The sequence below is a fragment of the Halichoerus grypus genome, chromosome 4 (genome assembly GCF_964656455.1).
Source record: "Halichoerus grypus chromosome 4, mHalGry1.hap1.1, whole genome shotgun sequence".
NCBI lineage: Eukaryota > Metazoa > Chordata > Mammalia > Carnivora > Phocidae > Halichoerus > Halichoerus grypus.
This window is the reverse complement of record NC_135715.1, coordinates 193,492,444-193,517,754: the sequence shown is the minus strand read 5'-3', so window position 1 is coordinate 193,517,754 and position 25,311 is coordinate 193,492,444. Positions and strand designations below refer to the sequence as shown.

Genomic DNA, 25,311 nt, shown 5'->3' with positions numbered 1-25,311 from the left:
CGGCCGACGGGCAGGGGTGGGCGGGGAGGGTTACGGGCTGTGACACGGTCCAGAGCCCCTGGCTCCAGTGGCTTTTGCACGGGCGTGGGCGGAGTGATGGTCCCCGAGGATGGACACGCGGTCCTCCTGGAGCCTGGGGACAGGGCACCTGCACAGCGAGGTGGAGAGGAGAGGCCATCCCGCCTCGTCCGGGGAGGCCCAAGGCGCAGCCACAGGGTCTCTGGCAGGGAGGCAGGAGCCCTGGTCGGGACACTGGGGGCAGCAGGATGGGTCAGAGGGCACTCGAGGTGGAAGGAGGGCCGAGCACCCAGGGGACGCGGGCAGCTTCCAGAAGGGGGGGAAGAGGGGTAAACCTTGTCCCCTGGAGCCTCCAGGAGGAAACGGCCCTGTAGAGACCTTGACTTGGAGCCCCGGCCTCCGGGATCCCGACAGGAAGGCTGTGGCTTGAAGCTGCGGAGTGTGGAGGACGGTTCCAGCACAAGAAGGTCCCACGGGCATTTTCTAGAGGCCACGATGCAGGTGGACTTCCTCAGCTGGGATCAGCTCAGTGCTTCCCACTTGTGTCTGCCCTGGGCCCCTCGCAGCGGCGCCGGAGGGTGGGGGGCACCCCTGACCGTCCCACCACGGCCCTGCCCATGTCCTGCGTGCGCCTGCCCGCGGCTAGCAGTCTCAGCCCACCTGGAGGGACGCTGCTTTCATGAAGCAAACTAAGGCTAACACCGCGCTGGGGACGCTTTCTACAAAGCTTCTTGTCGAAGAAGGAGCTACTGTGCGTTCTCCCAAAAGCAGGTTCCCTTGTGGTTTTCACTTCTGGGACCGCGAGGCCAAGGAGAGCATCCCCGCTTACAGGCTGGGTGGGACGCGGGACGGGTCTGGGGCGATGAGCAGGCCACAGCCGCCCGCCAGAGCCCACCCCAGAGGCCCCACCCCAGAGCACCCCCCCCGTGGCAGCAGGAGCCTAGGCAACGTTCTTGCTCCGTCTTCCCACATCCACCTAGAACGTGAGAAGAAATCAAGACACAGACAACCAAGTGTTTTCTACTGAAACTGTTATTATTTGCCATTAAGAATTGCAAACTACACTACAAAGAATGAACAACATTCTCTTCAGTAAGCCTTTTTCAAAACACATGAAACAAAGCTCCCGTGGGTCAGGCCGTCGCCCACGTCCCCAATTTGTACCAGCTGCAGGGGCTGCCGACAGCCCCCCCCCCCCCCCCCGCCCCCAGCGCGGCGGCACATTTGTTCGTTCAGAGAAGTGCAGCGCTGGAGGAGTGGACACCAGCCAACCTTCCCTGCTCCCCCAACTCGACCTCACAGACGGGGTGCAGGGAACAGAAGGGAAAAAAGAAAATCGCTTATGTGGGCAACACGTGGGCCGGCAGGACGAGCAGGCCCGGGGCACACGTGTGCTCCAGCCCCGCCCGCCCAAGCAAGGACTTGGAGGAGGCTGCGAGCGGAGGCGCTCTGGGACAGGCCGTCGTCTCCACCCGAGCCCCCCAGAGCCCCTTTACGCTTCCGGTGGGACAGAAGCCAGTCTTCCAGGACGGACGGCAAACCCGGGTGGGAGTGGCGCAGTTTGGGCCCCGAGTACGTGGGCTAAAGGCCGCAGGTGCTGTTAGTGCTGACAAGGGTCTGGAAACGTCTCTGACTGGTACACAGAGGGGTGGGGGCGCCGGGCTCACGCGTCAAGCTGTGGGCTTTACCCTCTGGCCCGAAACCATCTAAAGCCTTGGTGACCGGGAGGAAGGCTCTGGATGGCAGCGTGCCGCGCCCCCTCCCCCCAGGCCTGAAGGCCACAGACCCCCGACCCAGGGGAAGCTGGCGAGACAAGAGAGCGGCAGCACGTGGGGCCCGCAGAGGAGGCGTGAGAAAGGCGCATCCCACTCGGGCTTTACCTGCGGCTCCAGGAGAGCAGGCATGTCCCTGTCCTAGCGAGTCACACGCACGCTCGGTGACATCTTTGGATTTCCACCATGCCCACCACTTCACTACTTTGCTCCCCAAAGCAAGGAGAGACCTTGCCGGAATTCTTTCAGTCTGATCCCCACTGAGGTAGCCCTTGACAAGCACGCCGGGCGGAGGCCGCGGAGGGCAGGGCCCAGGCCGAGCCCGCAGGCGGCACTCCGCACACGCCCGCCCCCGCCCCCGCCCCGCAGGTCTTCGGAGAAGACGGACTCGGGACACGCCCCACAGAAATGCGTGTCCTTGTAACTTCGAACAAGCAAACCCAGAACCGAGCGCCCAGGAGGAAGCAGGGCAGAGGCGGGTGCGGGGCTGGCAGTGTCGCAGGGAGAGCTCCGGGAAGGTGGAAGGCTCTGCTCTCAGGAGCTCCTGACGGGCTGCGCGGGGCTTCCCGCAGGCGGCTCCTCCTTTGTGCCCGGGAGCCCGACGAGCCCTCCAGGCCTGCGCAGCCCCGGGGCTCGCAGGAAGGCCTCCGGGACAGGGCAGTCCTCCGTCTGCGGGCGGAGGCGGCACGGGGCACGGGCATTCAGCGGACGGGCAGGCTGGATGGATGAAATGCGGCGGCGCCAAGCGCCCCGAAGCAGGGCCGGGCTCTCGAAGGTGCCCCCAGGGAGGGCCAGTGGATACCGTCCCCCAACTCCAGGATTTTCAAAGAGACAAGATTTCAAAGTCTTCATCTTCTGAATCAAAGAATCTTTCCAGTCGCTCTGCGTCAGAAGAATCTAGAAGAAACAAGACACCACCTCAGCAGACGCCCGGCGTGGGGTGTCCGGCTGTGGGGACTGCCCCCCGCACCCTGCATCTGGCCCTCGGGACAGCAAAAGGCGGGACACCAGGACCAGCCCGCTGGGGCGTCGGCAGGCCGGGAGCTTCCACTGCCGAGGGGAGGGCGGGGAAGAGAATCCCACAGGCGCGTCCGAAGAGAGAACACGCTTCTCGGAGGAGCCCAGAGGGAAGGGGCAGGGGCTGGGAGGGCAGGGCTTCCCGTCCCAAGAGGGGGTGGCACCCCTGTCCCGAGTCTCCAGTGCGGCACCCTGACTCCCTTCTGGTTTCTGTCGGACAGTGGCTCAGTCACCATCCTCCATGATCTTCTCGGAGGGACAGGGACACGGGCCTCATCCTCGTCCCAGAGACAGATGGATGCATGAACTGCATGTGCTCACGCCTTCCTGCTGAGTCCCGGTTCTGTGTGTGCCACACGTTGACTCACTTCAGGGAAACTGAGGGCCTGAGTGAGGGAGGAGGCCCTGGGCCTAGAGCCACTGAGCAGGAGGACACGGAGCCCACCTGTGGCCTGCCATCCCAGGGCTGGCTCCCGGGCCGGACCTCGCAGAGACCCTGGGCTGTCGCGGAGAGCCTAGCACGTCCTGGCTCGCAGGGGCCCAGGCGGCCGCGGGAGGAGCACACCCGGCTCCGTGCTCGGGGGCCGGGTTATGGCGCACGAGGTGAAGGACAAGGCAGCAGACTGTGGCGCTGCCCACTCGGGGCCCCGCACAGGCTGTCCGGCAGCACCCCGGTCCCACACACACACCACCAAGGGGTCACCGCCTGGGCTCATACAAATCTTAAAGGTCAGAAGCAACTGGCACAGGGCCTGGGGGAAGCAGAGAGAGAGGACGGAACACGCGGAACAGCCGTGCCCCGACCCGAGACGAGACGAGGCCCTGTGGCCGCCAGACTCACCTAAGGACAGGTTCAGGACATCAGGACAGGCCAGGTGCGAAGGTTGTTGCTCCACCAGCTCAAACATGGGCAGGGCGCCCCCGAGCAGCGACACCTGTCGGCCGACGCAGCCGTGAGACACAGCCTGGCGCCCCCGCCCAGAGATCAGCCCTGCCCGCGGGGGGAACCGCGCAGGAGGAAGGGGAGGCGGCCTCCGTACGATAGGCTCTCGGGCCTCTGCCAGGTCTGCGCGTCGTCAGGTCCCTGAGACTGCTCACCCGGAGGGCGGCAAAGCAGCCGCCCTGGGGGCACCTCCGCGTGCTGCCTCCGCTCAAGGTCATGGCCACGACCCTGACAAACCCGAGCCCCCCGAAGGCTCACGAGCAAGGTCTGCGCCTGTGTTCCCTGCGCACGACGAGGTCAATGCCGCAAGCCATGCCGCAAGCTGCGCGCAGGGTGCCGAGGGAGGCGGGACCCCAAGCTGGAGACCCCGAGACGGCCCTCCCCCAGCCCCCACCCCACGCGCAGGGACCCACCACCCACCTGCCTGACTTGTCGGCACCAGTCATCAAAGTCGTCCTCAGTCTTACAGAAGAAGCCCTAGAACAGAAGGGACCATGAGCCGCACGCGGCAAGGCGCACAAACAGGCCGCGCTCCGGTGCCGCGCACAGCGCATGGTGGCCTGGAGAGAGGCCAGGGTCTCCGCCTGCCTCCGGGGGCTGGGTTCAAGGCTCGACCCTCCGCGCTCTGCCCTGGCCGACCAGGCCACGGAGGCCACGTGCGGGTTAATGGCCCCCCACCCAGTGGCCCCTGGCCGCAGGGAGCCCTGGGTCCCGCACAGAGTCGGTGGCCACGGCGCGCTCCCAGAGCCACCCCCACGAAGCTCCGACGCCTGGACACGTTACTAGACGCTCCGGGCACCGCCAGGACTACAGGGATGGTCACGGAACGGGCGCCCGCTCTCGCTGCGAAGACCATCCACACTGCCCCGGGCTCTGGCGGAAGGACACGGGCAACATTCCGCTGGAAGACGGGAAGCTGGCTTCTCCTGAGGAGCCCGTGCACAGCCCCCTTTCTCAGGTGAGGACGGGGTCACACCTCCCCTCCCCGTGTCCGCGTGCCCGCTGCGTACGGCACTGCGGTCCAGTCTGCTCTGTGTCTACACCAGCCCCAGTCCCCTATGGAAACGCGCTTACTGCCACAGCGTGCCTCGTGCTTGCTGGACGGGGGCTCAACCCTCCAACTCCGGCCACGCCCCGCCACCCTCGGGCGGCTTCCCCGGCCACCTCAAGACACAATGAGCCGGAAGCTGAGGACCTCAAGACACAACAAGACCCACAGACTGCGCGTCCAGAGAGATCTGTTTCAGGACCGGAATCTACCTTGTCGTCTGTGACTCAGTTAATCGCTCCCCGAGGAACACCATTCCTTCCAGATGTTTCTGACCACCCCGCCCCCATCAAATGCATTTTGAGAATACACAGGTTTACGTAAATCACAGCCCAAAATTCCACTTTGTAATCAGAGCAAGGAAGCTCATTCTTAGCAATCATCTCCCAGATCCCTGAAGTCAAAAAACTGAAAGTCAAACCCCAAACCCCAAAAAGGTGGTGCAGAGCAGGGAGTGGGGCAGACTGCCGCTATGTTCAAGGGGCCGCTCGCTGTGAGGGCCATGAGGGCCACACGGGCTGAGGGCCCCTGGGGGGCATAAGGAGCTAACAGACATTGCTAACCCTTTTGTGCTCTGTGCACTTGAAACCACGTGAACGTGAGACCTACTCCAAAACACTGAAAAAAAAAATCCTAAAACTCGGAGACCCTTCCCTTCCATTCCAGAACAGCAGGACTGAGCACAGACGGACTCAGAACACCTGCCCACTAGCTCACGTGGTCAGAGGAGGAGGCAGGACGCAGTGGGGGACGCACCACGGCAATGGACGGGTCGAGCTCCCCGATGCTCATCCTGCTCGGCGGGTGCTGGCAGTGGAAGCTCTCGTCCGGGATGAAACAGCTGTCGGTGAACTCCACCGCTGGCTGTGTCGTGTGAGGGTCCAGGTAGATGAGCTCTTCACCTGGGTAAGACGACAGGGAGCAGGCTGGGGTCCCACTCAGACGTGCCACACAGAAATCCACTTAGCTGGACACGCCAGGTTGGGGTGGGAACCCGACTGCTGGGGAGAAGAGGGTCCACAGGAGGCCGGCACCAGCCGGGTGGGGACACTGACCCCTCACGGGAGCATGCTGCTTTTTAACTGGACACCCTGGGTCAAGCCAACACCCTAAGGATGTTTAGGCTGCTCTGCAGAGGACTCCCTCTCCCTCAGCTTCCGGCTGACCTCACGTCTGCAGAACCACCACTCACCAACGTAGCCGATGAAGTAGTGGGCACTGTTGGGCTTCCCTCCGATCACTCCCAGGGACTGGGGCATCATGAAGCAGCGCTGCAGGACAGAGGGGAAGGCGGGGCGGCTGAGCAGGCCACCCGACCAGGAGTCTGTGTGCTGCGGGAAGCCGACCCCAGGGCCCGACGGGGTGACGGGAAGGAGAGCGGGAAGACGTGGTCCCCAAGAGCTTAGTCAGGAAGAGCAGAGACTGCAGGGTGAGCGCAGAGGCCCACGGGACAGGCGGTCAGGACTGCCCGGAGGCGGGCAGGTGGGGGCCAGGAGTCCACAGGGGCCAGAGGGCAGAAGGGGCCGACATGGCGACAAGCAGCAGCATCTCTCCCCGCTGCTGGTCGGCGAGAAGACCCACCTTCAGGGTCTCCACGTAGGCCTCGTTGATGTCCGTGAGCCCCAGGCGCAGGGGGATGAGAAGCACCAGGGGTCTCCACGGTGCCGGCCTATTGGTGAGCTCAGCTCCCGCGGGGAAGCCGTTACAGTGCCGGCTGGAGTCCGCGGGGAGCGCGGTGGCCCCCGTACACGGAAGACTGCCCCTGCACAACCTTCCTGCGAAACAGAGACGTGCTTTCAAAGGCTGAGCAGCAGCAGACACAAGTTTACCCAAAAGGAACAAGTACATAATTACTCAGTCATAGGAAACGAGTATAAAAAAGTCAAGTGCTTAACACAATCTGAACCTGGAAAATAAGTCCTGCCGCCCACAGAGAAAAAAAAAATCGTTTTCTACGCATGTCCAATTTAAAACCGTTGCCGTGAAATGAAGTCTCAAGTGAAACAAAGCAAACAGCACCGTGCGTCCCGGGCAGCCACCACGCTGGTGGGCACGCGCACTGGCCCCACGCCAAGGACACCATCGGGAAACAGCCTTGCTCCTCCCTCGTCAACGTGGAGACAACTTGTTTCTTCTAAGCGCACTGCTAATCCTCCGTCGGTGTGCTACCGAGGAGGCTGGTGGTGGGGACGGGACGCTCCAGGGGCCCCAGCCCAGCAGGCGCCCAGACCGTGGTTTCTGAACACCTTTCCCTGCTAAACGGAAACAGGGCTCCTCGGAGAAACCGCTGATCCCTGGCCGGAGACAGAGAAAGGACAAGGTGGGCCAGCCACCTTGCCAGCCGGTAAACCCAAAGGGAAGGATGGTTACAGAAGCCACCATTCCAGGCAAAAATCCTCGACACGCATTCGGTATCACCCCCAGATCCCCGTTAATCACAGGGAAGCAGGGACACGGCCCGAGCAGGTGGCCGAGGAAGTGTTACTGACGGGCCTCCGGCTGTGGGCTGAGGACACGGCCGCCAGGTACTGCCGAGGTTTCCCCCGATCTAATCCTGACGACGCACATACATTGAGCGTGGGGCACTGCACCAAACTGGCCTGGGTTCTTCAAAACGTGCCATGATAAAGCAGGAAAATAAACCAAGAAGGAGAACTTTCCAGATCAGAGGAGACTGCACAGGCATGGCAACCACATACAACCCCGGCCCCTCGACCACAGGCCGGAGCGGGCCAGGGAGGGCCAGGGCGCTGGGCAGCAGGAAAGCAGGTGAGCTGAGGCCGACAACTGGGGATGCAGGAGGGAGGAGGACGGCTGCATGAACACGGGACTGGAATCTCTCAAAATGCATAGCTGGAAAATGAAGAATGGGGGTGGGGGGACTACTTGCTGACTGCATCTTTCTCACCAGCACAGACCCTCACATGGATCGGCTCAAGAAATGACGGAAGCAGGGCCTGTCACGCGGCACTTTGGGGACTCACGAGGCTGCACGTGGCCTGTGACATGGCAAGCGTCCAGGCACCCACGGGTCCCTTGCTCATGCTCCCTTCACATCCCCACCACGCGTGAGCTCTCTCCGAGCCCATCCGTGACAGGAGCCCCACACGGCCTGCCACCTCCCCAGCACGCTGCCCCGGCCCCACCAGCACCTGCTGCGGCAGGAAGACCAGACAGCCCGGCCAGCGGACCGCCGCTCTTCAACGGCAGCTTATCACCACCACCACCTTCCTCCGGACGCTTCCAAGTGTCCGTCTCTGCAGTTTGGAAGTGTCACTAGGAACACGCGTATTTGAAGAACCCCTGGTTAAAAAACTGGGAGGTGCTCAGCTGTGAAAACGCCAGCTCGGGCACAGGGAGGCTGGCCGCCCGCTCCTTCGCCTCCTGGAAGTTCCAGCCACAGGCACCTCTGCTTTATTTCTGCCGCCAGGGTCTTCCTGTGGCGTGCCTGTGTGTGCACTGTCTCACTGTCTTCTTCCATCTGTGAGTCCCCCCCAGATTCAGTGCCTTTCCAGTGTCTCACAAAGCTCCAAATTCATCCAGGGCAAGCCCTGGCGGAGGCTGCTCTGGGGGTCCCGGCTGGTGCCCCACGGAGGGCGGCACATCTCCGCCTGCAAGGCTCCCCCGCAGAGCACTCTCCCCCCGAAATGGACAGGGAAGGCGGAAAGCCGGTGCTTTTGCCGGGGAGCCGCTCGGGAGACCTGGACAGCCCTGGCTTGGCCAGTATTGGTTCTCCATCTGCGTTGATGAACTGGAGCTTTCTCTCCCACACCTGCGACCTCAGGCAGCCGTGACTACAAAAGTGGCTCCTTGCCTGCCTTGCCTGAGGCGTTGGTGTCCCCTCTAGCCCCCTGGGGCCCCTAAAGCCAAAAGCAGTTAGCACAGCCATTCAGACTCCCCACCATCTACCACTCACCTCACTAAACTGTGCACAGGACCCCAGGCACTATTTTTGGTCCCAGCGTCCTTGCTCGTGGTGTATTGATGCTATTCCTCCTAAGCTGTCCCCATGAAGAGCATGCATCACTTCTGACTCAGGAGGGGAGAACCCCAGGGCCCTGACCATGGGTGGGCGGCCACACACACCCCACCTGGGAGCCTGTTAAATCCGGGCACACGGCCGAGTCTCCTCCAGGCCCCAGCCAGCACCTCCCCCCGCCCCCACCCTCCCCAGGAATGCAGGCCCTGGAAAGCAGCCTGTCCCTCACTCCCTCCTGGCACCGCACCGGGGAACCAGCCTCGGAGGGCAGGCTGGGCGGGTGACTGGGTCGGCCCTGAGGGAGGTGGTTTCCCCAGCACTGGGGGAAAAGGGAAACGGACATGTACTGGGAAATGAGCAGCCAGACAGCAGGAAGGCTGCAACGTCCCCGACAGAAGACGTGCTCTGGCAACGTGCAAGGGCTGCTCAGAACGACAAACACTGGGGGGAGCGGCATCTCCACGTCAGGAGGAACTGTTTCCAAGTGGTTTTCTCCCCCATTCTCTGTATGTTTCCAGTTTCCCATGTTTCGCAAAAATTTCAAGAAATAAAACGTGAGGAGAAGGCAGAAGGGAAAAACACCTGTCCTTGCGTGCAAGTCCCTAGTTTGTCAGCTCTTAGGGGCAAAGGGTCAGGGGACAGGGTCAGCGGGCAGGGAGGGCTGGCTGGCTCCCCCAACTCTGCGAGGTCACAGGCCCCAGGCTGCAGAAGCGAAGGGCCGGGCAGCAGCAAGGAGCAACACCGCCGTGGGGTCCGTGCCTGCAGTCATGACACGAGGCCCACCTCCGACCGTCCAGGCAAACCGCAGATGAGCACGCTCAAAGGGCTCTTTCTTAGGTAAAATTCAAAGCAAAGCAGCAGCAAATATGTGGAACTTCAATAAAACTGGAGTGGAGGGAGCTCTGGCAAATTCTTTGGGGAAAAGGTGTTCCTAAGCAAAAACCTAAGACATTAAATAGAGTTTTGTCAGCTTGGTTGTATAACGGGATGTAAACTCCAAATTCAAAACTCACTCACTAGAGGCCATTTGCCAAACCCAGCCATCATTTTCCTCCTGGACTAAAACGTCAGCATGCCTGGACTCCTTCAGGTTTCCAGTGGATCCTTCCAGAAAGAGGAACAGAGCTATGCTCCCCTTTCCTGTTACACCTTGGCGAGAAAGCTGTTCTTGCCTGTCCTCGAAGAGGACGATGCCCGAGAAGGGCTGACCCAGTACACCTGAACAAGTTCTTGCAACGAGGACACAGAGCAAGTCGGGGTACGATGCAGCCCAGCTCTGCGGAGAGTCCAGGCCCTTCCCCTTAGCCTGTTGTATACTGGACACGGACGAGGGATCCCCAACCTGCATGCCAGTCAAGGCCTGGCCGTGGGCCAGGGAGCCGCTCCCTGAGTCCCACCAGCTACAACCCGTGCACTCTCGTTCACTTACTGATGTCCTCCATCACCACCGTGTTGTCCATTGCTATGTGGACTGCCAAGGCGCTCCAGGTGTCGAAGACAGCCAGTTTCCTAACAGAAAGGGGGAGGACACACCAGTAAGTCTTCACAATTCAAAGACATTTCACTTCCGCGGGGCAAGCAAAGGAAAGAGCAACGAATGCTCCAGCAGTTTTTACAGATGAGAAAGATCACAGCTGAGACATTCAGGGCCCCAGACGGGAATAAAGCTGAGGCTGCGGCCTGCTTCTTCCCACCTGGGCCCAGTGCTCCTTCCATTACCCCCAGCTGCCACATGTGGACAGGGTCCCTGCACAGAAGCCCTGCCCGCGGGGCGTTCTGTCCTGAGAAAGGGAGCACAGACCCTGTCTCAGAACACCACAGGTTCTCCCAAATCAGGAAGGCCCAGCACCCCCACTCCCCATGGTACCTTCACACTCTGCTCCACCTCACCCCGAAAGTGATGCACTGACAAGCAGTTTGAGTCCCCACAGAGAATCTGTGGCTTAACAACCGCAAGAACCCTGGTCAAAGCCCCGAGCCTCTGAAAGATAAGCGAACTACAACCAAACGTCTAGTGGGAGAACCTGGTCCATCTGGGGACACACGTGGAGGGTGCGGGGCATCAGGGCAACCACACAAAGCCCCTCCCCACGGGAAGGCCGAAGTGGCAGCCGGAGGAACACGTGCAACACTCCACTGGCTGCCTCTCCCTCACCTGCAGAGGGCCAGGTATGGGGCTGAAACCCACTGACACACGAGACAAAGCAGCCCCCCCAAGATGCGGACATTCCAGACACGAGGCAGGCAAAAAAGAAGTAACTGTGGGTAGTGAGCACGATGGAGAACAAGAGAGCAGTAACTGCGGGCAAGACCAGTGCAGGTGCAGGCGGCCTTGATGCTGGCGGAAGGCTGGTACAGAGGCCCCGGGGTGGGTGTGTGCGAGGGGCACGAGGCGCAGCGTGCTGGGAGTGGGCGCGGGGCACGCAGTGGAGACAGGCCCGGGAAGGTAGGCAGAGCCGTGCCCATGCCTGCAGCTTTCCCTGGAGTCGGCTGGGACCCCCAGGACGGTTCCAGTAGAGAAGGGGCAGACGGCCGACATGTATTTTACGAAGATGACACCTATTGCTATTTTATTTTTATTTATTTTTTTATTTTTTTAAGATTTACTGATTTAGGGGCACCTGGGTGGCTCAGTCAGTTAAGCGCCTGGCTTTGGCTCAGGTCATGATCTCAGGTTCCTGGAACTAAGCCCCACGTTGCGCTCCGCACTCAGTGGGAAGCCTGCTTCTCTCACTTCCTCTGCACACTGCCCCCCACCCCCCCGCCTGTACACACTCTCTCTCTCTCAAATAATCTTTAAAAAAACTCACTGATGTACTTTAGAGTGTGCACAAGTGCGGCAGTGGGGAAAGAATCTCCAGCAGACTCCCCGCTGAGCACGGAGCCTGATGCTGGTGGGGGGGTTCGATCCCACAACCCTGAGATCATGACCTGAGCCAAAATCAAGAGCCGGATGCTTAACTGATGGAGCCACCCAGGTGCCCCAATGCCTATCCGTATTTTAAAAGAGCCTTGAGGGGGGCACCTGGGTGGCTCAGATGGTTAAGCGTCTGCCTTCGGCTCAGGTCATGATCCCAGGGTCCTGGGATCGAGCCCCACGTCAGGCTCCTGGCTCAGTGGGGAGCCTGCTTCTCCCTCTGCCCCTCCCTCTGCTCATGCTCTCTCTCTGTCTCTCAAACGAACAAATAAAATTAAAAAAAAAAAAAAAAAAAAAGAGCCTTGAGGATGTCAAAAAAAGGGAAGACCAACGAGGAGGCAGAAGATGGGGCTTGGACCGGGGTTAGGACAGGGAGGCAACGAGCAAAGGTTAGTCTGGACGCGTCTGGAAGGGGTGTGTTGAGAAAAGGCATCTAGCACGACCCCAGTTTCTGGCCTGAGTTCCTGGAAGGACCGCATTCCCTGTAGAAGGAACAGGCCGAGGATGGGGAGAAGGGTCAGCTTTGGGTTTTGGCTGTTAGGCTGACATGCCCCTCAGACAAGGGGTGCTGCTGAGGAAGCATCTGGACCTGAGGCTGGGGTCTGGGCACAAATCAGCACTGGGGGTGTGATGCTCGGAGCTGTGCCACGCAGACCCAGCTCACACTGGTGCTGGCAGAAAAGAGAAGCCGCCAAAGGCCAAGCCAGCCCCGCAGTGCTCACTGAGGGGGGAGGGAGCCCCGCAATGGAGCCATCGACCATCAACAGGGACCAGAGGGCGTGACTGTGGGGCCCAGGGCTTCCGAGAGAGAACACCTGCACCAAGGCCACCTGCTGGACAACTGAGCAAACAGAAGACCGAACCCGGGCGCTGGGACAGGACCAGATGGACAGCAACCTCGGAGGAGCTGCTTCAGAGCAGAAGTGGGGACAGTGAGAACCCGCACGCAGACCACGCCGGCAGACCCCACGCGCAGGCACGCACACAGACCATACACACAGGCCACGCAAACGACTCACGCAGGCCGCACACGGACGGACCACACACTGACCACGCAGGGAGATGGACCATGCAGAAAGGCTGCTTTCAATGCGTGCAGGGCTAGACCCAGGGTTCTAAGGGGCATGTGGCAGGGGCTCGGTAGAGTAAATGGGGGGGCTGGGTGAGAGGACAGAGAGACAGTGGGCAGGCTTGGGGATCAGCCGGAAGGTGGGTGGAGGATCCCAAAGAACCTGCCAAGAGCAGCCAGATGGGAGAGGGCAGCCCTTCACTGCAACAAGAAGTGGGCTGGGGGACAAGGGGTGGAGAAGGGCGGGTACAGACACCCCGAGCAAGGAGCCTGGGCGACAGGGAGCAGGCAACAGATGCACGAATCTGGATGTGGAGGGAAAGCCGCAGCTGCGGACACAGGGTCCAAGGCAGGGAGAAGCGGGGTCAGCGCAGAGGCAGAGGCCCACGGCACCTGACTGCTGTCACTCCACAGCAGTTTCCACCTCCCAGACCATCAGAAAAGCACCCTAGTGGACAGGTCCACGTGACAGACACACAGGGGCCCCATCCAGTGGGCGCCATCTGAAGACACTCATCCATCAGGAAACATAAATTCCACACAGGAGCGCACTGGGTGTGGCCGCCTCTGAGGACTCTCAGGAGAGCCGTGAGGGGAAGAGTAAAAGGTCCCTCATCTCCTTCCGCAACCAAGACTCAGGAGAGTTTGAACCCACAGGTCATGCTCACGCTACCCCGAGGAAATGGGAGGCATGGGGCTTGGCACATACTTGAGCACCTGGGCAACGGTGTTGGGCCCGTACCACTGGCCGATGGACTTGCCCTCGCCAACTCCCATTTGTGCTGCAGGAAACAGATGGGATTAGTGATGTGAGCCCCCCTCCCGCCCCGCCCGTCCCCCAGAAGAGGCCCGTCCTGACAGCAGCACGTGGTAGTGGGAACACTCCACAGGAAGCCTGGACAGGCACACCCACCCCTGCCTCCAGCAGGAGCTCCTGACAGACCCCAGGACGCCTCCTCCAAGAGGGAGAGACGCTGCCTCAAGGTTTGTCCCTCACTACGAGTCAGGGCCCTAGCCCTTCAAGAAGGAGCAGGATGGAGGAAATCAAAGGACTCAAAGCTATACCTTTACTTCCTTCTGTAGGTGAGAATGAGACGCTCAAAACAAAGGAGCATTTAGGCTTAGCAATGGGCGCAGAGAGGGACGACCCCTGGAGATGGCATCCCCCTGCACAGCCGCCGCGACGAGCAGCCCGCACACCACTGCGGCCACACGGCCCCCCGCGCCACAGCAAGGCCCCGGGTCCGAGCTGCCCTGGCCCAGGACAGCAGCCCCAGGTGGCCCCGGGCCAGAGGGACCTACAGCCTCAGGCCTCCCACACCCGATACCAGAGAAGCGCTCAGGGGGAACCCAGCGCCTCGGCCTGCTCTAAGCCGCGGGGACTGGCTCACTCGGCAATCCCCCACCTATCTGGTGAATGGAGTAGTAACTGTCCTTCCTGTCGATGAACGCGTTGAGGACATTGAAGTAGCTATCCGGCTGCCTCTTCCGCTGTGTCCACCTCCAATCTATTGGAGAGATGCACAAGATCAGTTTTACCAAAAGAGAAGAAAGAAGCCTTTACGTTTATGAAACACTCAAGCCACAGGTGATACCCTTTCTTGAACCTTTCCAAAGTTAAAAGCCAAATTCTCCAGGATTCCAAATGCACATATGCTAACCCACCAAAACAAATCCATAAAGAACAGAAAACGGTTTCAGTGACGTAAAGATAATTTCTAAAAGACAAACATTCATCAATATTCTTTAAAGTCACTTTTTCAAATCAACGAATACCAGTGGGTCACCACTCAAGAAAACCCTGAATCCCAGTCTGTGTGCTTTGGGTAACCTAACCCCACAGTCCTGTTTGCTTCCTAAAAACGCTGTCGTCCCCGGTGCCGTGACTTACCTCGGCCTAAATGGCGGCACACCAGGGCCTGGGCAAAGATCATCTGTCCGCACCGCAGCATGCAGCCCCAGCCCGTGTCCGAGGTGGGGCCGGTGCCCCCTGTCATGGTGGACAAAGAGAGAGGGCTCGCCGTCAAGATGGCCCAGCAGGTCAGGAGTCCACTGGCAGGAGGCCTTGGCCCTAGCACACTTGGGGCGGCCCTAGCACACTTGGGGCAGCCCTACACCGCGTCAGCTCCATCTCAGGTGACAGGCCATTTAGAACCTGGTCATGCCAAGGGCACATTTACTGGGCAATGATACGTCCTGCCAACCCCTTGAAACGGGCAAAATATGTGAACAAGTCAGTCACAGAGAATTAAGAATGTCTGGAAAACATATGAAAAGACACTAAGTCTCATGAGTAATGAGGAAACTCCAAGTCAGATAAGGAGGACCTCTCTCCAAGCACCGGAAGGGCAAAGATGCAGTTGCCGGGAGAGTGGGTCGTGCATGCGGGAGGGCAGGAACATAACCCAGGGGCGGTCAGCAACCACCCTCAGCACTTAAAGCACACTTGCCCCGGGGCCCCTCCACGTCATGCCCACTGCCAGGGCACAAAAGGATGCCGACACTGGGCACCACAGCTCTGCGTGCACTCCGAGACAGGCCCCAGCATGACAGGAGAAGCCCCGGCCATCCTAAGTACCGGCAAGGCGAGAGGCATGAAGCGGCGGCGGAGCCGAGACGCCAGGGCCAGCCCAGCGAGCCGCAGCCCCGGCCGGCTCCACCGTTTCCCCGCAGCATCACCTCGGAGCCTGGGGCAGCCCCTCCCACAAACGTGGGTGGACAAAGCCTCGAGGGGCACAGCGGGGCGGGTAGACGAAGCGCAGTGCTCGGGACGCGCAGCAACGACGCCCGTACAAACTAGTCGTCTCTCCGTGGCCAGGGAAGGAAGGACCACGCTGGCCCTTAGCGGCAGGCACCGTCCTCCTCAGCGACTTGACCAAACAGTACAAGGCTCCTCTCAGCCTGTCCCTGCTCTGTGAGTCCAGACAGAGACCTGCAGGAGAGTGGTGGTCCCCCAGCACCGCCCGGCACACCCCCACCGCCCGGGCCTGCCCCGTCCTCAGGGCTGAGCAGAGCACGGCTGGCATAAACGACATCCCGGAGCACAGCGGACAAATCCCATCATTGGGTGGCCTGTGGTGGCACTGGCCTGGTCTCCCCACCCCACGGCGCTCCTGAATGTCAAGCCCTGTGGCTGTACCGCATCCAGCTCACTTCCAGAGAACACCGGCGACTGCATCTTGGTGAGGGGCCTGACAGAGACCTGCCACCCGGGAGCCGTAGCCTCCTGCTGCCGACCCCCTGGTCTCAGGTTCTCCAACCAGCAAAGGCAAGGCCGAGAGCTGGGGCCCCTCCACTGCCCACCTCCAGGGTCACGACGACGAAGAGCCACTCTGAATGGGGCGTACATCAGCGCTATGCGAAGACATGGCACATCCACCTTGCCTTTCAGCTCTCCCCACAACTAAGTGCGGGACACGAGAGAAAAGGTGATGGACACAGAGCAACGGCCTCCAAACATCCTGGCCTACAGTCCGAAGCACACCGTGACAACCGTGACCCAGGACACCCTTCTGACGTACAGACTGAAGCCTCCTGAAGCCGTACGCTGCCTCACTGTGGAGACACACGACTTCACACTCCACTCTGCTCTATACTTTTAAATGCTGCTTATAACTCATTATCCTGATTTTAGATCCCAGTAAGAACCCAGGACCAGCAGTTGGAAAATCCCTGCCCTCGGGAGAGTCAGGAGTCCCGAGTTTGGACCCTAACTTCACCACGCTAGGCGCGAGACCTCAGCCGGCTTACGTCACTAGGGCTGCCGGGAGGTCTGAGGTGCAGTGACAAGCACCCAGCACACCGACGTCAACACTCCACACCCAAGTTGCCCTCCTTATAAGGCCTGTATCCACCGCCACGTGTAGTAACCGACGGCGTACTTACCAATGGCTGGGAAGTTTTTCCTGTATGTAAACCAAAGTCTGGACGCCACATCGGACAAGATCTCGTCCTTTTCTAGGGATTGTTTAAAAGAAGAAAACACACACAGCCTTAACTTCGTAGATCATATGTTACAGAAAGTTAGCAAATAACTATTATCACCACAACGTGCTTTTCACAGCCTGAGCCCTGAGAGCACAGCAGGCTCTGAGGCGGCGAATACCTGTGAAGATGCTGTATTTTCTACCCAGTATCCACACAGGCTCTGAGGTCTCCGGGAAATCTTCAAACTCAGCAAATCGAAGAGTGTCGTAGGTCAGAGTAGCTATTGAAACCAAACACACATTGATCCCATTTTTATAATTTCATAAAACAATATGGAAGATGATTTCTAGCGTTTCCGCGTAAAGAGCTCTGTGTGATCCTGTGTCTCGTCAGGTATGTGACAACCACCACAGACAAAGCAACCGCAAGCAACAGGGCAGCAGCTCCTGAGCCTCGCCTTCCGGCAGACACGAGGGTGAGGCCGACAGCACCAGGCCCGGGGCAAGGAAGTACCTGACCTCAGTACTGGTTTTAGCCTTACACCGACAGGACAAAAGTAACCCTTGCATCTCAGTATGTAAGCGAGGCCACACGCTGAGTAGACGGTGGAGCCAGTGTCCCCCAGGAGCAGGTGTCCAGAGGCCGAGGAGAAGGCAGGTACTTCACAGGCAAGAAACACAAGCTCGGGGATGATGACGACCAGCCGTGGAAGGGCAGGTACTATTCCTGGGTGGGACACAGATCCCCAGAAACAGACAGACCCTTCTGCAAAACTCCCTGAGGCTCTTGCAGCTGTTTTCACTTCAAGATGCTCCCAGAAGAGCGCAGCCACCAGCTCCCACCTCCTAAGAAGATCGCTGTGTATGCAGCTAACAAGACCTGAGCGCCATTTTATTCTGTGTTGCTTCAGTTAAGAAACTAGAGAGGCCCAGTGTCCCTCTCGGTCCTCGGAAGCCAGCTGAAGAAACCCTCTATACACAGTTCCCAGATTCAGCAGAGCACAGACCGACACCCGCGAGGCAAAGGGCAGTGTATCCCGGGTCCCCCGACTCTTCAGCTGCTCCTCACAGAACCCGAAACACACAGTTCTCATCTGCTGCCTCGCAAGCCTCAATGGTACCTAGTCACTCGTACTCTTCACCTGCAATTGCCCAGATAACTTTGGAAAATCTATTATAATCGTTTCTCCCACATCTGAATTTACTTTTTGACAATAGCCCCACCTTTTGGTAACAATGACGTATTAATTTTTAAAAACCCAAAGACTACAAAAATATTATTAAAAAAATCTTCTGCAGCTTCACACCCAGCAAGGAATCTCCTTCCAGAAGTCTCTGCGTTGATCCGTAAAGGAAAGCGTACCACACCTGTGATTTCCTCGTCTCTAGTCTCTCAACGGTGATAGTCCACACAGACATAGAGCTCTAGCAAGTGTCTGACGGTCTCGCAGCACCCTGTCCAGGCCACCGGTAACTCCCGCACCCTGTCGAGATGCTCCTAACATACCCTGCGGAGCATCCCTGCGTGTCCCTCTGTGCTGCGCACAATCCCTTGGGGATGTTGGGGGTCCAGTGCTGGCTCTGGCGCCTGGCGGTGGAGGTTCAAACCCTAGCTCAAGCACTCCCAGGTTGTAGGTTCTTTGGGTTGACCCCTCAGTGTAAAAATTTCCTTACTCATAAAATGGGGGAAAATAATAGGATGCCCTCACAGCGCAGCTGCAAAGTGTCCGTGAACCCCTTCCCATGAGGTGCGCGCACACAAGCTGGCAGACAGAAGGGCGCCAAGGTCAGCCAGTGTCATTAATACCGAGGACGCAGAACTGCAGGCTCAAGGGCATATGATTTTACTACACCCAAAAGGCTAAACTGGATGCGCAGCTAATTCCCAGGCCCAGGGTTGGGAAAACAATGCTCCATGAACAGAGAAATCCACAGTACCCGAAGACCCTGTGTTCGCCACTTCAAGAATTCTCCGGCTGTCAGGAACCCAGACCCAGCTCCGCCTTTTTTTCTTTCCGCCGGAAACCTGACAGCGTCAGGGCAGTCCCAGTGCTTCCAGAACAAGCTGTGCTTCCCGGAGCGCCTGAGCACGATGGCGGGCACAGGGCCCTCACCCGCGGGGCTTCATGCAGGGGCTCTGCTCAGTGCGTCCGACTTGCCGGTGCTTCCACAACGCCAACCAAGCTGCTCTACGCTTACAGAGTCCAGGTTGATCTCCCCCTCTTTTCTGCAGGTGATTATCAAAGCTACGCTGGAGTGAGTTCAAGTTCCACGTTCTCGAGGAGCTGCACATGGTGTTTGTTACTTCTCTATCGTTAGGAACCCCGGGCTTCAACTGATAGGTAGATTCAAACCCAAACCCTGACTCTCAGTGAGAAAGGATGCAAACCACTCGACTGCACTGCAGGACGTTAACTGTCCTCCTGCCCTACTGATGCCCAGGACCCTCTGAAGACCACAGCCGTGAACCAACGATGCAGAGATGGCTGACAACCCTGGAGGGCTACTGATGCCGTGGGCGAGCACCTCGTGTGCGCTTGGCGCCGGAGGGGCGCAGCACCCGTCAAAGGACCACAGCCCTGTATCAAAGCTGCGGCACCTCTGAAGTAGAGAGGTTTTCATCACTGAGGTGGCAAAATGCGAAACAGGCGTACTTCTTAGGTTTACTAGCAAACTTTATAGGCAACCAAGCCAACTTCAGAGGGAAAGAAGTAAGAGATGTTCTATTAACTTAACACTTTATCACCCAATTTCCTAAGACAGCTAACCAAATTATGGGTTGTGTGGCCTCAGATTCTTTTCTGCTTCAGCCAAAACCAAGCAAGGAGACAGACACACCCGAGGGGAATGAACTACCAGAAAGTGACCCCAGCTCTTGCCAGATGAGCAGGAGCCTCGAAGTGAGGGTGCAAATTTATCATCTGCAGGCTCCCTAAGGAGTGCTCCACGCCCCTGTGTCCCCCATGCCCCTCACATCATTGCTCCTCCTGCCTCTGCCCCTCCAGCTGACCGTGCGAGCCGCTCCCCCCGAATCCTGCTTCTGTTGGGTGCAGGTCACGTGAGCCTCTGGAACTGGCTGCAGACACAGCTCCCCCATGGCATGGCAGCTTCCTCAGACAGGGACCGTGTTCCCGTCGGTCCTGGGGGACACTGCGCATGCAGTGTGTGTCCACCATGCCTGCTGAACACAGTCCCCGCCGTGGGCAGCCCGAAGTCTGACCCTCACTTGGTGGTGACCTTACTGTGCCTCAGTTTTCTCACTGGTAAGATGGGAACAGCTGTGTTTCCCTCAGGGACGGTGTGAGGAAGCGTGGAAAGCTTTGCCCCATGCTGGGCAACAGGAAGCACGTTTTGGGGCGGGTCCCCTGGGAGTCACTGGGACGGGTAAGTTGGTGACGCCACAGTGTGCAACGAAGGCCAGTCTCCTCGTGCTGTAACAGGTGCGGCACTCAGTGCAACACACACAGGAGACTCACCCAAATACGTGATCTACCTCACTAAAGCGGAATGTAAGCAACAAGCTTTCCTCACAAGACTGGGGTTTAGGGAGCAGAAGCCAGCCATCCGAGACACTTCACAGGCTAGTTCAACATCCTGAGGCTTCCGCCCTGGAAAATGAGCACAGAGTCCCACGGCCCCTCAGCACTTCCAACCAGGAAAGCAAGTGAAGGGCTTCTCGTCCCCGTATAGCCGGCAGAGTCTTGACTGACCTTCGGCGGCTCTGCCCCGTCCCGCCTGCAGCAGAGGACACCGACACCTGGAATAAATGTCACAGCCCGGGTGCCCTCACGGCTCCCTCGGACAGAGGCATGCTCACTTAGCACAGGCTGCCTCCACCAGACCACCAAGCTCCCGGACCTTCCGGACCTCACTCTCTGATGGTACTCTCGAAAATACCGTTCATTCCTGACGTTCAACTTTCTCATCTCTACGAAGATTTGTTTTTTGGAGACAGAGAGCCCACTTGCCAGCTATAGGACGCACGGCCCTGGTCCCTGGGCCACGAGGCGGGACACAGCTGCTGGCTCTGCCCCGTGGGGCAGGAACGCAAGGCCCGGGCCAGGTTCCAGCCACGTGTGCAGCACCTTCTCTTCCTCCTTTTCATATTATTTCAAGCCTTGTTATCTGCAAGATGAAAATAAATCTCCCTTGTCCCCTACACAACACCACTTTTATCGTTGGTATTAACTTAGTCAAAACACATATTAATACTTCTGTAGAACAAAAAACATCACAGAGCGCCCGTTCAGAAAACAGTTCAGTAGAAAAGCTAGTACTTTTCTATTTTAAAACTTAAGTTCACAATCAGTAACATCGGCACAGATCGGCCAACACAGAGGAGGTGTAGACTGACCTCCAGCTCTCTGCTCAGACTGACCAGCTTCACAGGGGCTTGATCTGCATCCTTCCCACAGAGGGTCACCCCAAATTAATTAGGCCTCAGAATAATTTCATCATCACCACATGCAACATCATATGTGAAGCAGTTCACATACCTCCTGAGTGAAAAGGGGTCAAATCTCAAAAACAATGCCGATCTCCAGACTCCAGGAAATGGTTTTAACTTCCACTAAGAGGACACACAGGACAAGCAAGACTGACAGGTGTCACCCAGTTAAGAATGAGGCTCTTTCAGAGGCACTCTCCCTCATTTGGTCACTTGGGTTCCAGACACTTGATTTTCCACATTTTCCTCCGAGATGTCTCTGACCACACCCAGAAGAGGAAGCAGAAAGCCCTTTAATAGTATGGTAATTCCATTAGAAACAAATGTTTTAATATTATTAATCTGGCAGAAAATTAGGGAATTGTGCTCAATGAAGGTAACCAATTTGTCTCCACTTAGTACCAATCACACTATAATTTAACCAGGGAGAACCACAAAAACACGCACCACTACCTTTTTTTTACATAAAGCATCACTTTTCAAAGATATTTCCCCCAAACATCTATAGCTTCTGAGAGATTATGCTTTACAAATAAAATCAAAAGAAAAGTTCTCCCTTTCCTTTAGAAAATGTTTATGTTTAGGGACGCCTGGGTGGCTCAGTCCACGGCTCAGGTCATGATCCCAGTGTCCTGGGATCAAGTCCCACACTGAGCTCCCTGCTCAGCGAGGAGTCTGCTTCTCCCACTCCCTGCCGCTCTCCCTGCTTGTGCGCTCGCTCTCTCCGTCAGGTAAATAAATAAAATCTTAAAAAAAAAAAAAAAAGGAAAATGTTTATGTTTAGAGTAACAGGTTTGCAAGCAGTTACTTTTTAAAATCCCAAATAGTTTTCATGAAGATGTTGGTAGTTCAGTTTTGAATGAAAAGGAAGGAAAAGGAAGGAAAAGCACCCAGAACATCAGCTACACCAGAGACCTAGAAAATACTGCACTCGAGAGCACACTGGACAGAACACCACACTGAGCCCCTCTGCCCTGCAAGGGTCAGCAGCCCCTTCTCACCACTGACACCTTACACACTAACAGACTCTCTAAACTGAAGTCCTTATAGTGCAGGAACGTGTAAGTTGCCATTAATTCGAGTTCTGCTTCCTTGATTACCACCCACATGCCAGACACAACTGAAGCCCTGGAGACACAAGCTCAAGATACGGGCTCTGTCCTCAAGGGACGGACAGCACAGCCATTTAACTGCGGGCACCCACCGCTCCTTGAGCCCTGAATGTGTTCTCACACACAGTGCTGGGGGCTCGGTGGAGAACACAACCAGCCTGTAGTCCGCCTGCCACCTTCTGGACCTCTCCATGCCAGCCAGCAGCCCTGGGTGCCCCTCCCAGGCCCCTGCTCTTTCTTCCTCCTCTCAGACCCTCAGTGACTCATCCAAAGCAGCTTCCCACACACTTCGACCTCGAGTCCAGGCCTACGCCCTGAGCTCCAGGCCCGTGGACCCAGAGCCTCCCTGGACATCATAACAAAGATGTCTAACAACAGTCAGCACATAGAAAACCAACAGCTCCCCCACCAAGACCCCCAAAGTCTTCCCCACAAGACATTCTCAGTTCAGGCCATAAACCTCACACCATCTTCAAGTTGTCCCTCTCCATGCCTCCCACCACCCGATCACTTCCAGTCTGTACACAGTCCTGATGTCTCAACCCTCAAATACATCCAGAAGTCACCTCCTCTCTCCACCCTGAGCCAAGCTTCCATGGCCTTTCATTGGCTTAGCAACAGCCTCCTAACTGGTCTCCCTGTTTCTGCCCTTGCCCCTCTGCAGGACACGCCGTATATCCTGGACAGAGCAGCCAGAACCAGTCTGCTAAACATCCGCCCAGTCACATTATTTCTCTACTCAAAACCTTCCAAAGACTCACCAACTCATTCAGAATAAACGCCCCAGTCCTCACTATGACCCAACCAGGCCCCATGACTGGGCCAAATTTGTCTCTCTGCCTTCAGCTCCTACTTCTCTCACCCCCACCTGCTGCATCCTGGCCACACTGGCCCACTTGCCCTTCCTCCTGCACTGCTTTTGGGTCTTGGTCAAAACTTACCTCTGTCTGCAGTGAGATTTTTTTCCCTGCCCATCCTGGCTATAATTCTAACTCCCTCTTGCTTGGCCCACATCACTCTCCCACATGAGCCACGTGGTTTTGTCTATTTTGTTCACTTCTCTAGCCCCAGGGTCTAGAACAATGCCCAAGACAAACCTCTCATTCAATAACAAATGCAGTTTATTGAATGGATCACTATAAAAACAACTAGAAACTGCGTAAGACTTGGTCAAGAAAGGCAGGCTTTGTAAGGAGTCCAGGGATCAGAAGAGGCTGCACCATTAATCACCCCTAAAAAGATGTGCAGCATCGTGTCAGAAAAAAAACTCTCCACCACAGCCTCCAGAGATCATACGTATTTTTATCAGCATCAACAGCAGCCTTCAAATGCACTTTTTTCTACTTTGAAATACCCTTCAACCTTAACATGATGATTTTCACGTTTAAGGTAACATGACCAACACTGAATTGTGTTTTTCCACCTTACCCAAGTCTCTCCTACAAAGTCTAAAATATCCGAGCAGCAATAACTTCAAAGAAAGTGGATAAACAGTTCTATTCCTTTCTCCACCCCATTTCCCCAGCAAACAGTAAAACATGCTCTCTGGTTTCTCTTTTTTAAACAAACTTCACAAAAAATAATCTGGTTAACATGCTTCTTTGGGAGTTAGGACTACTGTTTGCTCCAGCCAGATGCCACAAGTCATTGAAATACTGGCCATACACGTCTGCATTCCAGTTTCCAAACTGAGATTTCGGTAAATTTAAGTTGCCCATGCCAAGAGAAGAAAGACAAAGCAAACAAAGCCACCCAGAATGACAGGTGGAATTAAACCAGGTGGCGGTGGGGGAGGGGGGAGGTGCTGAAGGCAAATCACTCCCTACAAGGAATGAAAGGACTGCAACTACCCTGGGATGAGAGAGCCCGTGTCAGAACACTTTTAAGCCTACTGAACAAAGACCCAAAATAGTTTGCAAGCAAAAATTAAGGAATTGTCCCCTCTGGAACAGAAGCATGACGAGACAGGCCAGAACGCCACATATGCACATATTCCCACGTGTACACGGACACACATGTACACATACGCCCTCCCACCCGCCACATACTTCGCATCACGACCCCAAGAAGTTAAGATATGACGAGATGAGTTCAGTTTCTCTCTTCAAGCACGAAGAGGAAGCTTGCGTGATCTACTGGTCACTGAAACGCGTGTGCAGTGAGTGTGGGGAGCATGTTTCTCGCCCCCAGCCTCCCAATGCAACTTCCTAAGAGGTAAAGAGCTTCCACTCCTTAATGCTTGGGGCGTGGGGTGGCGGCAGGCACAGCACTCTCCGGCCCCCGGTTCTGGAGCCAGCTCCGCCCGGCGCCCCTCCCGCCCGTCTCGGACACCACGCTGCCCCCGCTTGTCCGCGCCGGCTTTGGGCCTGTCGCCGGGCGCCCGGGCGCTGCGGGCGGGGCTGAAAAAGCGCCGAGACACGCAGACAGCCGACTGTCAGACCCGCGCCGGCCTTCCCACAGACGCCGTCCCCGCCCCGCTCGGCGCCAGCGCCGGCTCCGCCCCGCGGCCCCGCGCCCATCCCGCACCCACGCCGCGCTGGGCGAGACCCCGGTGGCCGAGGGGCCAGGAGGGCGTCGCCCGCGGGTCGCCCCGCGTCCGCTAAGGCCCTCACCTGCGTCCATCTTCCCTCTCCGGCCGCCGACTGAGAGCGGCGTCGCTCCGACGGTTCCGCAGCGCGACGCGACGGGCCGCTGCCGGGGCCAATCCGGGCCTAGAGGGCGAGGGCGCGGGCGGGGCCGGAAGTGCGGGAGGAAATGCACGTCCGCCATCTTGGCGTACGGTGGGGCCCAACGCCGGGGGCTGGGCCCGCGCGCTCGGCTCCCTGGCGGCCTGCACCGTGCGCTCCGGAGACCCCGACAGCGACCCGTGGGAGTAGCGGAAGCAGACGCGGACGAGCGGCGGAGTGCCGGGGAGGGCATGTTAATCCGCCGTTCGGCCGGGCCGCCGGCGCGGCCATCTTGCCGTACGGACGGCCCGGCGCGCCATGCCGCCGTACGGGGCCGCCGGCCCAGAGCGCCCCCGCCCACCCCCGACGCCGCGACCCGCGGGCTGCGCCCCGCCAG

General features: G+C 58.0%; 2 protein-coding genes across 2 annotated transcripts in view; one reads left to right on the top strand and one right to left on the bottom strand.

Annotated features, from left to right (window-relative positions):
• Positions 1–1,032: 1,032 nt before the first annotated feature.
• On the bottom strand, positions 1,033–25,034 carry ATG4B (autophagy related 4B cysteine peptidase). Its single transcript, XM_036081861.2, has 13 exons — positions 24,861–25,034; positions 16,869–16,970; positions 16,649–16,720; positions 14,655–14,753; positions 14,170–14,271; positions 13,473–13,545; positions 10,207–10,286; positions 6,380–6,573; positions 5,991–6,069; positions 5,555–5,700; positions 4,171–4,227; positions 3,649–3,742; positions 1,033–2,687 (listed from the first exon to the last, which is right to left on the bottom strand). Exons 1-13 carry the CDS (start codon positions 25,015–25,017, stop codon positions 2,614–2,616), a joined length of 1,329 nt encoding a protein of 442 aa, XP_035937754.1. The 5' UTR covers positions 25,018–25,034; the 3' UTR covers positions 1,033–2,613.
• THAP4 (THAP domain containing 4) overlaps positions 25,024–25,311 on the top strand; it is a 42,953-nt gene continuing 42,665 nt past the window's right edge. The window contains exon 1 of the mRNA XM_078071608.1: positions 25,024–25,311. Coding sequence (XP_077927734.1) covers positions 25,166–25,311 — 146 coding nt within the window. The 5' untranslated portion in view covers positions 25,024–25,165.

Excerpts from the sequence above, each read along its gene's own strand:
- ATG4B (XM_036081861.2), bottom strand. The coding sequence starts at position 25,017 with ATGGCGGACGTGCATTTCCTCCCGCACTTCCGGCCCCGCCCGCGCCCT. Across the intron at positions 16,721-16,868 it reads AAAATACAGCATCTTCACAG|AAAAGGACGAGATCTTGTCC; the intron begins GTATTCGCCGCC and ends AACAATCCCTAG. Across the intron at positions 13,546-14,169 it reads CTACTCCATTCACCAGATAG|CACAAATGGGAGTTGGCGAG; the intron begins GTGGGGGATTGC and ends TGTTTCCTGCAG.